This window comes from Pelophylax lessonae (assembly GCF_965119305.1).
Source record: "Pelophylax lessonae genome assembly, chromosome: 11".
Taxonomy (NCBI): Eukaryota; Metazoa; Chordata; class Amphibia; order Anura; family Ranidae; genus Pelophylax; species Pelophylax lessonae.
The window spans coordinates 135,950,385-135,965,474 of record NC_138778.1 but is presented as its reverse complement, the minus strand read 5'-3'; the positions used below and the strand labels follow the sequence as shown (position 1 = coordinate 135,965,474).

At 46.0% G+C, this 15,090-nt stretch overlaps 1 protein-coding gene across 2 annotated transcripts in view; it reads left to right on the top strand.

Annotated features, from left to right (window-relative positions):
* Positions 1-15,090, top strand: part of MYO15B (myosin XVB) — a 764,404-nt gene that overhangs the window by 161,047 nt on the left and 588,267 nt on the right. For both annotated transcript variants that reach the window (XM_082273009.1, XM_082273008.1), the window contains exon 34: positions 11,027-11,145. In XM_082273009.1, the coding sequence (XP_082129135.1) occupies positions 11,027-11,145 (119 nt within the window). The remainder of the gene's footprint in view (positions 1-11,026; positions 11,146-15,090) is intronic.

Here is a 15,090-nt window from a genome sequence, read left to right as displayed (position 1 = left end):
GTACTGGCCTGGTACTGGCCTGGTCACTGGTGCTGGTACTGGTCACTGGTGCTGGTACTGGTCACTGGTGCTGGACACTGGTGCTGGTACTGGACACTGGTGCTGGTACTGGTCACTGGTACTGGTACTGGTCACTGGTGCTGGACACTGGTGCTGGTACTGGTCACTGGTGCTGGTACCGGCCTGGTCACTGGTGCTGGTACTGGTCTCAGGTGCTGGCTCTCTGGTGCTGCTCTCAGGTTAGGTCACTGTGTCTGTCACAGAGTGGGGTGTCACGATGATTGGTCCCGGAGTAGACGATGTGGCTGTAGTAGAGAGCAAAGCCGCAGCTTGCTCTCTGCAGCTCCTCCCACAGGCGGAGTGCATGACTCATATCACTCCGCCTGTGAGCCGGATCTACTTCGGCTCCGACATGATTTCTCTGTGCAGGCCAGGCTCAGCTTGCTGACAGCTGACACACTCTTCTGCCTGCATCGATGAGTCATCTCATCTGACTCACTGTGACTGACTCACTGTGACTGACTCACACACACAGCCGGGATATTGCCCTGAGCTTGCAGGTGTCTGTGAGCTCAGGGCGGAAAGCGGGAGTCTCCCGCGACTTGCGGGAGACTTGAGAGGTCTGCATTTGCTTTGCTCAAGTCAAGTGCCACTGCCAGTGGCCACTGCAGTGCAGGCACAGCCGCACAGGCAGAGGCAGGCCGCAGGAAGCACAGGCAGAGGCAGGCCGCAGGAAGCACAGGCACCACCACAACACAACACTTATGGTCCATGGACCATGGATGGTCGGATAATCATGATAGCCGTCAGTCTCACTCTTCTTGGTTCAAAAAAGCCACCCATGACCCATGTGTATATAATATATTAATATTTTATATTGATTATTTGATTCTCAAATGGCACATTTGCCATGGCAAGGATTAGGCCCTCTCCACGGTCCACCTCACTCACCTCATAGAGAAGAAGATGAGATAACGAAGAAAATGCTCCCGCGTCCCGCCGCCCGTGTCACAACTCCTCTCAGTAAGGGCCCTAAGGGGTGGAGTCTGAGTGACACACAACACGTTTAGAGGCGGAGACCTCTAGTGGGAAAACGGCTCCTCCAGTGCGGTCTTAACTTGATGATCATGACAGTGATTCCGCGGGCCGCGGCGCGAGCGAGGCTGTGGGATTGATTGAATTGAGTTGTGCTGCCTACTGCTACATGCTACCTACTACTAAATTGTGAGTCAGTATATTTTATTTCATTTTTATATATAAAAGCGGTATTGTTGAGCACTACTAGCCACTAGATCTCCTGGCTGTCACTTTGTCACATGTTGGGGAATCACAGCGGCTCGGCTCCAGAAGTGGCGGGTGTCCCCGTCATCCTGCCAGGGCCGCCAAGAAGTTCATCACCTAATCTTAAGTTATTAATATCTTATGAGGAGAGGACCAATGGGATTGAGAATTGAAATAATTAAATATATATGGCTTTTTGAACCAGTGCAGTCAGTGCCACCCAGACGCTATCCACCAGTGCCACCACCATTAAGTGTGTTGGTCGGTCACTCGAGCACTGAAGGAGGTGGAAGCATCTGACAAGTGAAGTGACACTTTAGATTTGCACACTGGAATTCATTTATGGACTTTTCGTTATAGATAGGTTTACACACTTCAACTTGTTGCACGCACCTGACCAAACTTATTTCATAACTTATTTTATTGTGATTTATTGTCATATTTTATATGAATTGAATTTACTGTTACATTGTGGGAATAATTCTTTTCACTGCATTTAGGCTTTAGCACATTCATGTCACTTTATTTTTGATACTGTGTGGAGTGTGGGCAGGGCACTGGGGGCAACAATGATATTATATCGATTGCACAGGCACTTCATTCGCACAGCCAAGTTGTGTTTGTTAGTAGTTTCTTGATGCACTTTAAGCGTTGTAGCACCATTTATTTGTTTATTTCATATTTTCTTTTTATTGGAAAGATTTGGTATAGCAGCTTTTATTATACACAGCCTTTATTTTCGTATGCGCTGATTTACAAATGACATTATACACATTTTTTTGAGCTTTATGTAACCTGCCATCTACTGTTCTGGCAGTGGTAATTTTTTTAAAAGTAACGAGTAACTATGCAGCACAAAAAAAAAAATACTTGAGTAGAAGTATCGAAATCATCGAAAAAATGTAGTGAAGTAAAAGTAGAAGTAGGAGAAAAAAATTCTACTCTAGGAAAGTACAGATACCGAATTTCGGTACTTAAGTACAGTACTTAAGTAGTTCTACTTCGTTACTATACATCTCTGCATATGTGCACCTCTGCTAAGCGGATTTTGCTTGCTCAGCAGGGATTTCTTCGCTAATCCCCGCTGAGCAGGTGGATGACAGGTCTTGTCCGCTCTGCTATGCAGAGCGAACATGAACACAGTCCCGCTCTCCTCTATGGGGCAGTTGGATGGAAATGGACTGCCTGTCCATTTCAATCCGATGCCATCTGATTTGATCTGTCGGACGGATGAAAAGTAGGACCACCATCCGTCTGTTTTTGGCCGACAGGATCAGATGGCGGCAGTTGTCAGTGGACATTTGCCACTCCATAGAGGAGAACGGAGGGTCCGATCAGGTCCGCCTGAAAAACTGACAGGTGGACCTGATCAGACAGCCTGTGTGAAAGGGGCCTTCGGCTGTGTGGCATGACAGGGAGAGAATCAAAAATAATAAAAAATGAATTTTAATGGAAAAAAAAAATCTAAAATTGTTTCCATCTCTGGCCACCACAAGAGGGTGCCAGTTCCCCAAATGGAAGCATCTCCCTACAGCAAGCCACAAAGCCGCGGTCTAAGTCTATCCAATCTGTAATTGTCATGCCACTCTGTATGTTGAAGTCGGTGTGCGTTCCAAATCTCCGGTCACTTCCTGTCGGTGTCCCTGATTACCACCACACCAGTTATATGATGATGCTGTACTGCACTAGTGACAGATGTAAAACTTTTTTTTTTTTTCTACACTTAAGAAGTGTGACAAAAAATTACAACTTCAAAAAGACTTGCCATGCCTCTTACTAAATATCTTGAACTGTCTACTTTCCAAAAAGGGGTCAATGGGGGGATATTTTCAATGGCATTTCCAGGCCTCAAGAAATTAGACTCTATACCTTTCCTACAAACTTAATATTAAACACTGATTTGGATTATTTTTACCAAAGAAATGTAGCAAAATACAGTTTGGCCTAAATTTATGAAGAGAGATTATTTACAAAATTTTTACAACAGAAACAAAAATTAGATTTTTGTTCTTACCGTAAAATCTATTTCTCTGAGTTCATCGACAGACACAGCGCTCCATAAATCATAACTACTGGGTTATATTGCTTCCTTCAGGAGTAGGACTAGCCAGAACAAAAAACACCTGGCTATGCCCATGGGCCATCCTCAGCTGGTATATAACCCCCCTCTCTGCTCTAGGTAATCAGTTTAGAAGCAAGCAGTATTAGAAGTATCAGAACTCCATAGAGGGGTGGCTGCTGTGTTCGTTGATGAACTCAGAGAAATGGATTTTACGGTAAGTAAAAAAAATCCTATTTTCTCTTTCGTTTATCGACAGACACAGCGCTCCATAAATCATAACTACTGGGACGTCTAAAAGCAGTGCCAAAAGGAAAATGGGGGGTGGGGAAAACAACCTAAGCCTAAACATAAGTGCCCTTAACCAGGACACAGGAGCCTTAACCGGGTCACAGGTGCCCCGTCTAAAAAAATAAAAGTTTAAAGAAAAACGCCCCTCAAGAGGGAACAGCCCCTCTTAAAAATCAGCCTGCAAAACTTTGCGGCCAAAAGAAGCATCTCCAGATGCCAAAGTATCTACCTTATAGGATTTTGTAAAGGTATGCACGGACGACCAAGTGGCCGCCTTGCAAACTTGCGATATTGATGCCTGATAACGGAAGGCCCAAGAAGCACTCAGTGCCCCAAGTAGAATGCCTTGTGACAGGGAAAGGGGGAACCTGACCTTTAATGTAATAGGCCTTAGTCACCATCTGTCTGATCTATCTGGAGATGGCTAAGCCATTAAAACCAGTGACTATAAAGCAGGGTGGTAGATTAGCCCTTGGGACAACTGGTCTTCTCTGGGAGGAAGCCCTCAAGAGACATTTACGGCCACCAGGATGATTGCAAGATCCTTGCTCTTGATTCCTCGCAGGAAGCGGAAGAAGCCTGAGCTGAGGATGATACTGGCCTTACCGTGGCCCTTGGACACCTGCGGCGGCTGTCAGAGGACCCTGTGACCTCGTCAAGAACTTTGGTGTCCTCCTGCTAAAGGAGCTGCATGTAGGACTGTGCAAACAGAACTGTCTTGAAGGTGGATACCACCAAACTCAGAACCTGTATGCAAATAGGTAGAGAGAACTGTCTGTGTGACAGCAGCCGGTGAATCATGGCCTGTGGTTCCTGAAATTCATTCAGAGGAAGGACCACCCTGGTCAGAATTAAAATCAGACCTAGGTAAATCAATTACCTGGACAGGGATAGAGGGACCTAAGCTATTTCAGACATCACCTGAACCTTTGCAGGAATTAAATCCGCACAAGGAGACTTAGGACCTAAAAAAAACGGAAAAGAAGATCTATGAGAGCTTTCTTAAAAGGCTTGGTCTGCGAACCAATTCTTAAGCCACAGCACGCGCCTAAAGACCACCGCTGAAACATAAAGTTTGGACAGCACAGGAGCTGTATCCAAAGCTGCACAAATAAACTGTAACCCATGGACCAACTGGTCCACTAAATCAACATAAACAGCGGGGATCTGCTCACTCCCCAGGCCCTGGAGCAAAAGCTTGGCCCATTCAGTTAGGGTCTGAGACACCAGGGCTGAGGCAAAGACTGGCCACAATGCCGAACCAGCCATAGTAAACATGCTGCATGCCACAGCCTCGGCTTTCCTGTCAGCCAGGTCCTTAAAGGATGGGGATTCCTCTACTGGGATCATGGTTGCTTTATTCAGCCTGAAACAAACAAAGATAAAATTCCCAGTTCAATTGGCCAACCAGTCTGCTTACCAACCAAATTGGCCTGTCTAACAGTTTGCGTCAATACAGGGGTTTAGTTAGCACACATTTGCAAACGCATGTGAAAGCTGCAGGGCCACGTCAAGGCTCCCTGTTACCTGCAGTCCTAACTCTAATGAATTTTAAAGAGTCTCCACAGTGGGAGCACATGCAAGCTAATGGATAGATAGGGGGCAGGTGAGCCTGGAGGTGGCCCATCCCTCCTGAAAGGTAATTGGGGGCATAATGGAAGCCCAGCTGATAGTATTACAGCAAAGGCACCCAGTATGTCCACTCACCAGTACATATATACAACAAAGAAAATGGCCTCTGCCCCCACCTATAACTGGCCTTCATAGCAAAGAACACATGGAAGGGCAACGCACATGAAACAAACAAAGATAAAATTCCCAGTTCAATTTGCCAACCAGTCTGCTTACCAACCAAATTGGCCTGTCTAACAGTTTTTCTTTGTTGTATATGTGTACTGGTGAGTGGACATACTGGGTGCCTTTGCTGTAATACTATCAGCTGGGCTTCCATTATGCCCCCAATTACCTTTCAGGAGGGATGGGCCACCTCCAGGCTCACCTGCCCCCTATCTATTCATTAGCTTGCATGTGCTCCCACTGTGGAGACTCTTTAAAATTCATTAGAGTTAGGACTGCAGGTAACAGGGAGCCTTGACGTGGCCCTGCAGCTTTCACATGCGTTTGCAAATGTGTGCTAACTAAACCCCTGTATTGACGCAAACTGTTAGACAGGCCAATTTGGTTGGTAAGCAGACTGGTTGGCAAATTGAACTGGGAATTTTATCTTTGTTTGTTTCATGTGCGTTGCCCTTCCATGTGTTCTTTGCTATGAAGGCCAGTTATAGGTGGGGGCAGAGGCCATTTTCTTTGGTGCTTTATTCAGCCTGAAAACAGGAGAGTCCACCACTGGTGAATTAGTCTACTTTTTTAAAAGTGACTCCTCAAAAGGGTAACATACAGCAAAACGTTTGAGGACCACAAAGGGTAATTTTGGCTGTTCCCATTTCCTACAGAAAAACCTGTCAAAATAAGGCACATAAGGAAACACCTTTGGAGTATGAGGCAGCTTATGCGTACCAAACAACACAGCTACATCCATGGTTACATCAGCCACATCCTCCATTTTACCAGCGCTTTTCCATTCGCTGCTGCGACCATGGTGTGATATTAAGTCCCCCTGGACAGGCTGCATCCACGGCGGTATCAAGCTCAGAATTAGATGAGACAGACTGAGCAGAGGAAGGTGGGGAATGCTTCCTCCTGGGTCTTTGATCACACGCCACTTCCACTCGGGACACTAAGGCTGCAGGCCTATCGCCAGTGCAGCCATGGGAAGCTGGGGTTCCCACCTCCATGAGGAGGTAAGTGGGGGAGATGTGACCCTGAGGCTCCATAAGGAAAGGAAGACCGTACAAAAACGATCTTTTGGCACCACTAAAGGATCCCCTCAAGGCTCAGGGTACCTATCAGCAGAGAGATAGACAACAGGGACCCCCAAGGCTCACCCTAACAACCGGAGAAGCACCGAGAATTCAAACCCAGCATCATCATGGACGCCATCCCTGTTCATATGTCCAGGGCACAGGAAGAGGAAACTGAGGAGGAAGAGGAGGGGTTTTGGCATCCCTACGAGGCTTTGTTCATCTCCAGCATCTCCCGTACTAAGGGAAAATGGCCTCCGTGACATCATCTAGCTACACAAACATGGCCGCCAACCGGAGACAAGGCAGACTAAGGGAAAAAAGGCCACCATCAGCTACAAATGCTGAAGCATGATGCCAGGGTTTTCCCTGCACCCTCTACAACATTGCACCCTCTGAAAGGGGACCCCCCCAAGGTAAGACATGCATTAGGGGAGACTCCGCTGCGCACTCTGCCCCGGTCTCTGCACTGGGACCCCCCCTGCGCTATACCCACACTACAGACAGAAGGGCATGCACCTAGGGATCTCCGACTGGGACCCCTCCAGACTACCAGGGCAGGACATATACTATTCCAGGACCCTTTCAAAGTGGGGATAGCGGGGGAGACTCCAGGGATCTACGCTGCATTCTCTGCCCTGGGACTCCCACCAGACTCGAGGTCCAGACAGAGAGGAAAGGGAGTGGGGGAAGCCCAACTCACTAAGGGATTTAAGGATGGGAGGAGGGAACCTGCAGGCAGGTCCGACCATCCCTTGAGGTTACCTGCGTCCACCCCAAAAAAACGCAATAAGGGTAGGGGGTGTGTGTGACGGTGGCGGGTATCAGACCCCTGGCCTTCTCATCCAACTCGTGACCAAAGACCAAGCAATCTCACACCCTGCCGTCACTTGCGTAACAATGCCACTCTCAGCTGCACCCGGCACACAGATTGTCCAGCTTGCAGGACCACAATCTAGATGCCAGCAGGCTGAGAGCCATTGTCACCGGGCTAATTAAACAATTAACCCTTTCTCTGCCACCACCGCTACGTTAGAATGAGCCCAGCGGACGCTCGTAATTTTAGAAATACCAATTATGACTTTAGAATAATCATCTGTAACACACACTGTCACCTCAGACAGGAATGTTCAGAGGGTTTATCCTATACAGTAGCGCTCCTCCAAGAGGCAGGTTCTTTGGTTAGCTTGTGTTAAGAGCTTAGAGACAAAGTTAACACTTTTCAAAATAAGGTTTAATTATAAAAAAGGTTAAAATTGGTGCAAATGAAAATATTTACAGAAAAATGGGTTACAAAGAAATAGAGACACAATACAGCAATTTAAGAATTAGATAAGAATTAGAAATGAAATTCTTGCATTCAAAAGTCCTGGGTGTTTCAGAGTTTCAGAGGCTGAACATGTGTGATCGGTTCCCCCTTAAGCGATGTTACTGCTTGATGTTAAAATTGAGAACTGAGAGCTCCCTCAGCGTCTCTCTTTTTCTCTGACCCCCAGGGGGGTGTCACCAGAAGTACTTAACCAATAAACACTGGGGCCATGGGTGGCCCCGGAAGCTTAGCAAAATGCCAAGACACCTCCCGCTTAGACAGATTACTAACAGAACTCATATCTCGAAATATGTAATGGTTACATTCTTGAAACTGATATTTTGTTGTACGGCAGTGAATCTATTATCCACAGACACTAAACACGGGTTATCTCAGAATAACCTCTGACCCGTAAGGCATCTGATCGCTAGCTTGTCTTCCCTAAGAACGAATGTGATCATGTTTGATCTTAATTCGATCGTATTTTATTTGGCATTCAAATATATATTTTCTAGAGACATATCTTGTTTGCGTGTATAGTTACGAATTTGTGGGTAACTGTGTCCAAATAACAGAGCTTTTGAATGCTTTGTTATAGGACCCATTAACCATATGGTTTTGCTCAGATTACGACATAGCTTATGGCCAGGAAGAGAGAAATCAGCTAGGATGGCTGTCTGCTGCAAAGATAAGGGTTGTTTGAAGTGTCAGCTCGCAGGAAGCCCAGCATTCCTAAGCTAATTGAGGTGGGGTGGTTGTGGTGAATGATTGCATTTTGGTTCTACTGTTATGCTGAGCTATGAAACACAAAATGGTTGCTTTCGTATCCCAGCGCAGGATATTCAGTGTGCGATACCATTACAGGGTGTATTTACCCTTCCATGCTGCGGGTAACGCTCCAGACAGAATCCTCGCCATGGAAGTAGGGGAGCTGTCGGCCAAGGGACCGCTGCGACTCAGACCCAAGCTCAGTCGTATACGACCCTGCAAGACGTTTAACTCGCGGGCCAGCCTCTGTCTGTGAGGCTGACCTAGCACGTAGCTGTGGTCTACACCCGTTCGCTGGCTGGACCACTGGATCTAGATTATCCAGCCCAGCAGTTGATTGTAGATCTCCCGAGGGAAAAAAACAAAAAAGATGTAAGGAAGGAGAAAATAATTGCTAGGACCAGAGATCAAAGCCGGGAGCCTAGTTCCTTACTCCTCACCTGACAGATTAAAACTGATTACCTAGAGCAGAGAGGGGGGTTATATACCAAGCTGAGGACGGCCCATGGGCATAGCCAGGTGTTTTTTGTTCTGCCTAGTTCTACTCCTGGAGGAGGTAATATAACCCAGTAGCTATGATTTATGGGGCGCTGTGTCCATCGATGAATGAAAGAGCAACATTTTATTTTTTTTAACATTTTTGGTCTTTTATTTTAATTTATTTAGCAAAAAATAAAAAACCCAGTGGTGATTAAGTACCACTAAAAGAAAGCTCTATTTGTGTGAAAATAATTATAAAAATCTCTTATGGACACAATGTTGCATGACCGTGCAATTGTCATTCAAAGTGCGACGGCCCTGAGAGCTGAAAATTGGGCTGGGCAGGAAGGTGGTGAAAGTGTCTTGTAATGATTTGGTAAAGCATACACTGATTGAAATTTGACTGGTTAGCAGGGACCGGATGAATTTGGATCCATGTGTGGGCAGGAAGGTTGTACATAAGTTCATCTACCGATTTACTGTTCTACAACCTCCCTATCAGTTTTTGGACGCTCAATCAGCACTGCAGAATATAACCAGCAGCGCTAATCAGTGCATTCTGATAGTGGGGGAGTCTCCCCGCTGGTAGAATATATTAGCTCAGCGGGAGGATTCATCCATCCCCCTCAAATGTGTGGATGGGTAATTGAGTCAGTTTTTACGTTCAACCGACTGGTTAAACAAACAAAAAAAATGACTCAAGCATACCTCCCAACTTTTTGAGATGGGAACGAGGGACACTTGTTAGCAAAAGTATGTCGACATTGGACACACACCCTGTCACGCCCCCTTAAAGGAGAAATCTAAATAAATAAAAAGATTATTTAAACCACAAGTGCTTTTTTTTTTTTTTACCACTACTATTCCATTACATTGGCTTTTGGCAGAGGCGTAACTAGAACCTTCAGGGCCCCGGTGCAAGAAACTATGAAGGGCCCCCCCAGGCCCCTGGCCGGGGCCCTTCCCTTCAAGCCTGGGGCTCTTCCCACTAATCCTGGGGCCCTTTACTCTGGTTGCGGGGCCCTTTATTACGGTCCCGCAGTGGGACCCTTTCACAAGTCCTGCAGTGGGCCCCCTTCCTGCCATACTGGAGCCTCCCCATGGTGGTGGAATGCCAGGCCTGGTCACAAGTGTGACCTTTGCGATCCTGGAAGTTCACCCACTGGTGTCAGTAGTTTATTTTTTGGTATTTTAATTGTATTATTTTTTATCATTTTATTTTATTTTTTTACAATGTCACTGACTATGACTCTGTCCATTCAGAAAAGGAAGGATCTGATAAACTAAAATATTTACTGACCCCTTCCTGGTTCTCTATTGTGACACATCCCCTGCAGCAGCTGGCAGGAGAGGGAAGGGGTGCACAATGGGGGGGGGGGGCACCAGGGAAGCACACAGGGACCCAGAGACAGCAGAACACAAGTGAACTGGATAGGAGGAGTGGCGGGGGCAGCATACAGAGGAACCAATCTCCTCCATTTTCCTCCTGCAGCTACAGAAGGAAAAAGGAGGACAGTGATTTCTCTACACCTTGCCCCCGTTGCCCCTCCTTTCCAGGTGCACAGGTCCCCTGGAGCATGGGGCCCGGCTGCAATTGCAACCCCCGCAACCCCTTTAGTTACGCCCCTGCCTTTTGGAATTTACAAATGCAGCAATTTAAAAATTGGATGAAAGATTTAGCAAAAGGAAACAATTTTTGAAAGATAAAAAGTGCGTTATATATACAGCTTTAGAGATCAGACCAAAATGAGGGACACATGAGGAGGAAAGAGGGACAGAGGGACTTTGTTCCAAATCAGGGACAGTCCCTCCAAATCAGGAACAGTTGGGGTATATGCTCACGTATTGGCTGCTTTACACAGACCCTGTCACTATGTTCTCTGCAGCAAGGTAGCACTTCCTATCACCCATTCAAAATCTATTTCCCTTTGTTTTAATATGTATTACTAAAGTATCTTTTTGTTTCTAATTTGACAGGGAGAGCTGCAACCGTGGCTGGATTGTGCTGAGCCTGATGACTGGATATTTTTTGCCTACCCCAACTTTACTGCCATGTGTTACCAAGCACCTTCAGGACACTGTTGGTGTCTATCAAGGTATGCCAGTCACTGATGATAACATCGTATAACAAACTGTGAAAGCACATGGGTTTTACAGCTTCTAGTGATATCTGCAAAGGTTCCTGTAGAGTTTTTGTCTTCTCACTGTTGACTCCACATCAGTCTGATAAAACACTTTCACAGTAATATACATACAATGTAATTCATCCTGATCCTAAAGACCTGTGTTGACTGGCTTTTGTTTATGTCAGAAATGCTTTTCTCAGCATACCAGGGCTAGCTCTACTGCTAGGCAAACTAGGCAGCCGCCTAGGGCGCACTGCCACCTAGGGTGAAGCCATGGCCGCTAATTACCCTACTCACCGCCAGCTGAAGATAACATCTTTCGAGAGAATCAGATGAAAACAAAGGCAGATGTGAGCCCTGTATCTGTCGGGATGTAAAAGCTGCAGACAACAAAAGCACGTAATCTGTAGCTGACAAGCGATCTTCAGAGTTTTTCCTGTGTTCTGCCTCCTGATCTCTGCACCCTGAAATACCAGCGTAGGGACCACTGACAAGGGACCTTATGTCATCACTCTAGCAGGCACACCCTCGTCCAGAAGTCATTGGCTTGGGGCTGGTGATTGACATTGGCGCCAGGGCACTGACTTGTGATTGGTCACATGCTGCTGTTCCACTTTCCTTGTAGCTGTATGTGTATATCTGCTGCTACTGCAACCAGTGCCACCTTAAGAGCATTATAGCCCCCCAGGCAATGCAGTGCATTGGGGCCCTGTCTACACAATCACCCACAAGAATAAAAATGCAAATTATCGATAAGGCGATATTTATTGGTACAGCAGTGCCAGGCTAATGACAGCTTCCAAGTTGGGTAGCTGGGACTGGTGGACACACACATGGATGGGAGTCAGACTCGACTGTCCTGTGTGCGCCTGTTCCCGTGGAGGCGGACAGGCATTCCTGCAGTTGTGGGCTCCCCCTCCATGGCCCAAGTGGCCTGACAGCAGTGCAGGGTCACCAGACGCCTGCCACCTGCTAAGTTCGGCGGCGGGATGCACACAGAAATCGGGACGAATACTTGTCTGGGGCTGGTTTGCTGGGCAGGTGGGGCCCCCCGGGCAACTGCCCAGCGTGCCCATTCTGTAAGATGGCCCTGACTGCAACTGGACTGACAGTGTCCCAGGAACAGTGGGTGCAGCTTCTGGTGGCAGCTGACAACAGGGTAAGCGTGCTGTCAGTGGGTGGGTGGGGAAGGTAAGCAGAGGAAATTGAAGCAAACAAGGCAGCTACTGGTGTCATTGTGTAAGTTCATTGACAAGTCAGAGCCAGACAGCCACTCTGAAGTTCTGTGGCCATTGGCTTAGCTGCTTCTAAAAAAAAAAACTTGTCAAAAAAAAAAAAAAAAAAACATAAATAGCTTGCCCTATTTTCTACTGCTTTTTTTTATTTTTGGGAGGGGGCATACAAGTCTTTAGGAATGCAAAAGCAGCTCGAAGCTGATGGGTACAGCTTAGAAAATCAACTGCAGGCCAAACCAAATGCACTTGTCAATGAACTCTGAATGATTTCAGAATTGTCTCAAACTGATGTCAAATACAAGTGGAATGCATCTAAAAGAAAGCTGCCCATCTGTACAAACCCTAAGACAAAGGCTCACCACCACAAAGATCACCATATTAAAGTCTGCATGATAGCTCATTCTGAAGGTTGTTTACCCAGCACTTTTTTCATAAATACCCTCATGTGAATGTCTAGTCACTGTGCACATGCTGACATGGCTTGCTGTCTTAGAAGTCCTTCTAGAATCTGCAGGACACACCATTGCCATGTAACCTGCATTTTACTTCCATGGCCAGTTAAAAGTAGGTTTGATGCCAAAGCTAGTAAGAGGGAAGCAACAACTTTTCCATGAAAAACATATAGCATTTAAAGCAGAACTTCACTGTCCCAATCAACATTATTTTTAATACTCATGCTGCTAGCATTAGTAAATAGATAGGAAAGTATATCATATTTATTTGTTTTAAACTTTTCTTTTTACATTTCTTCGTTACTTCCTGGTTTCTTGCCTAGGCAATTGATGTCATACATCCCAGGAGTCTTCAGGAGGGGAGGAGAGATTTTCTCAGCTAAGCACACCCTATGCATGCTTGAGTTATAGGCAGATGGATTCCAGGAAGTAAATGCTACATATCCTTACTCACGATGGCCATGGCCGGAAATGCTTGGCAGCTGCTTTTCAAAGTGATTTCCCAACAAAATAAAGCATGGAGAAATAGATGGATGGGGGAGTTTGCTTTAACCACGTGCTTACTGAGCACTTAAACCCCCTTCCTGCCCAGGCCAATTTTCAGCTTTCAGCGCCGTTGCAATTTGAATGACTATTGCGTGGTCATGCAACACTGTATCCAGATCAGATTATCATTTTTTTCACACAAATAGAGCTTTTTTTGGTGGTATTTAATCACTACTGGGGCTTTTATTTTTTGCTAAACAAAGAAAAACAAAAAACGAAAATTTTGAAAAAAAACAAAAAAAAAACAGCTTTAATAGTTTTTTATAACATTTTGCAAACAGGTAGTTTTTCTCCTTCATTGATGTGCACTGATGAGGCTGCACTGATGGGCTGCACTGATGGGCACTAATGAAGCTGCACTAATAGGTGGCACTGATGGGCACTGATAAGTGGCATTGAAGAGCACTGATAGACAGCACTGATAGGAATTGATAGGGGACACTGATAGGCAGCATTGATAGATGGCACTGGTAATGAGGCACTGATGGGCACTGATAGGTTGCACTGGTGGGCAATGCTTAGCAGTGCTGATATGCACTGGTGGGTGGCACTGGTGGGCACTGATTAGCAGCAGTGGGTCTAGAGTATGCGGGGGCAAAAAAAAGCAGATTACCGGCTCTGTTTGCATCACATGATCAGCTGTCATTGGCTGACAGCTGATCACATGGTAGGGGCCAGAAACGGCCCCTTACTCTGATCTGTGATCAGCTGAGTCTCGCTGATTACAGAGCGAGCCACGTGGGCTTCGCAGGGGGCACACAAGCAGCTCATGCACGTGAGGAGGTACATACAGGCCCTCCCGGCAATTTAGGCCTGTGCTGTAGCCGTCTTTCGGCTATAGCGCGGGCAGGAAGAGGTTAAATATTAAATGAATTAAAGTGGATGTAAACCTGATTCATGAAATTTGACTTAAGCACATCTATCTGCAGTGCTTTCTTATCTCTCTACAAAGCCCTGAGTCCCGTGGCTTTTTCCTGCTCCGTTCTTCTGTTATCAGCATGATAACTTCTGACAAGTTCTCCGTCAACTGAGATAAAACCAGGCTGAATTTTGTGTTGTGGGAGGTTGCTATAAATAGATTAGCAGACAGCTGGTCTTGTCACAGCACAGCTCTGCCTTCCTCTGCCTATGTGAAGTGGGTGTGTGTGTGCCTTTCCTCCAATCAGCTGTCACACAGTGTAAGGCTTCACTACACTCCCAGTGCTGAACAGGAAGAGAAAATCTCCAACACAGTGTGCACTTTCTAAAGAAAATATAAAGCTGAAGACAGCACATATGTAAGTAAAACTTATGTAGGGAGATTTGTTTCATTTCTATGTATCATGTGAGGCTGCTCACTGCACTGGGTATATGTGACGGTTTACATCCACTTTAAGAAGCGTTTTGAGTTTGTGGTGCACAGATACAGTTTAGTTCAACTTTAAGGTATCTCCTTGGCCCTAATAGTCATACACACGAAGAAGAATATAAAATAAGAGCTGCGTCCACTTCTCCTCATTCACAGATTGAAAATAACATTTTGAATAAGTAGTTCTGATAGGTTAAAACACAGAGCCCCTTGCCTCTTATGATTTGGTTAGAGACACGAAAAATCTCATGGCTGGAGCTGGACATGTAAGATTCTTGTTGTTATATCTGTCTAGGGAAGCCCATAGATTCTTCCTTCATTTTTTTATTGAACC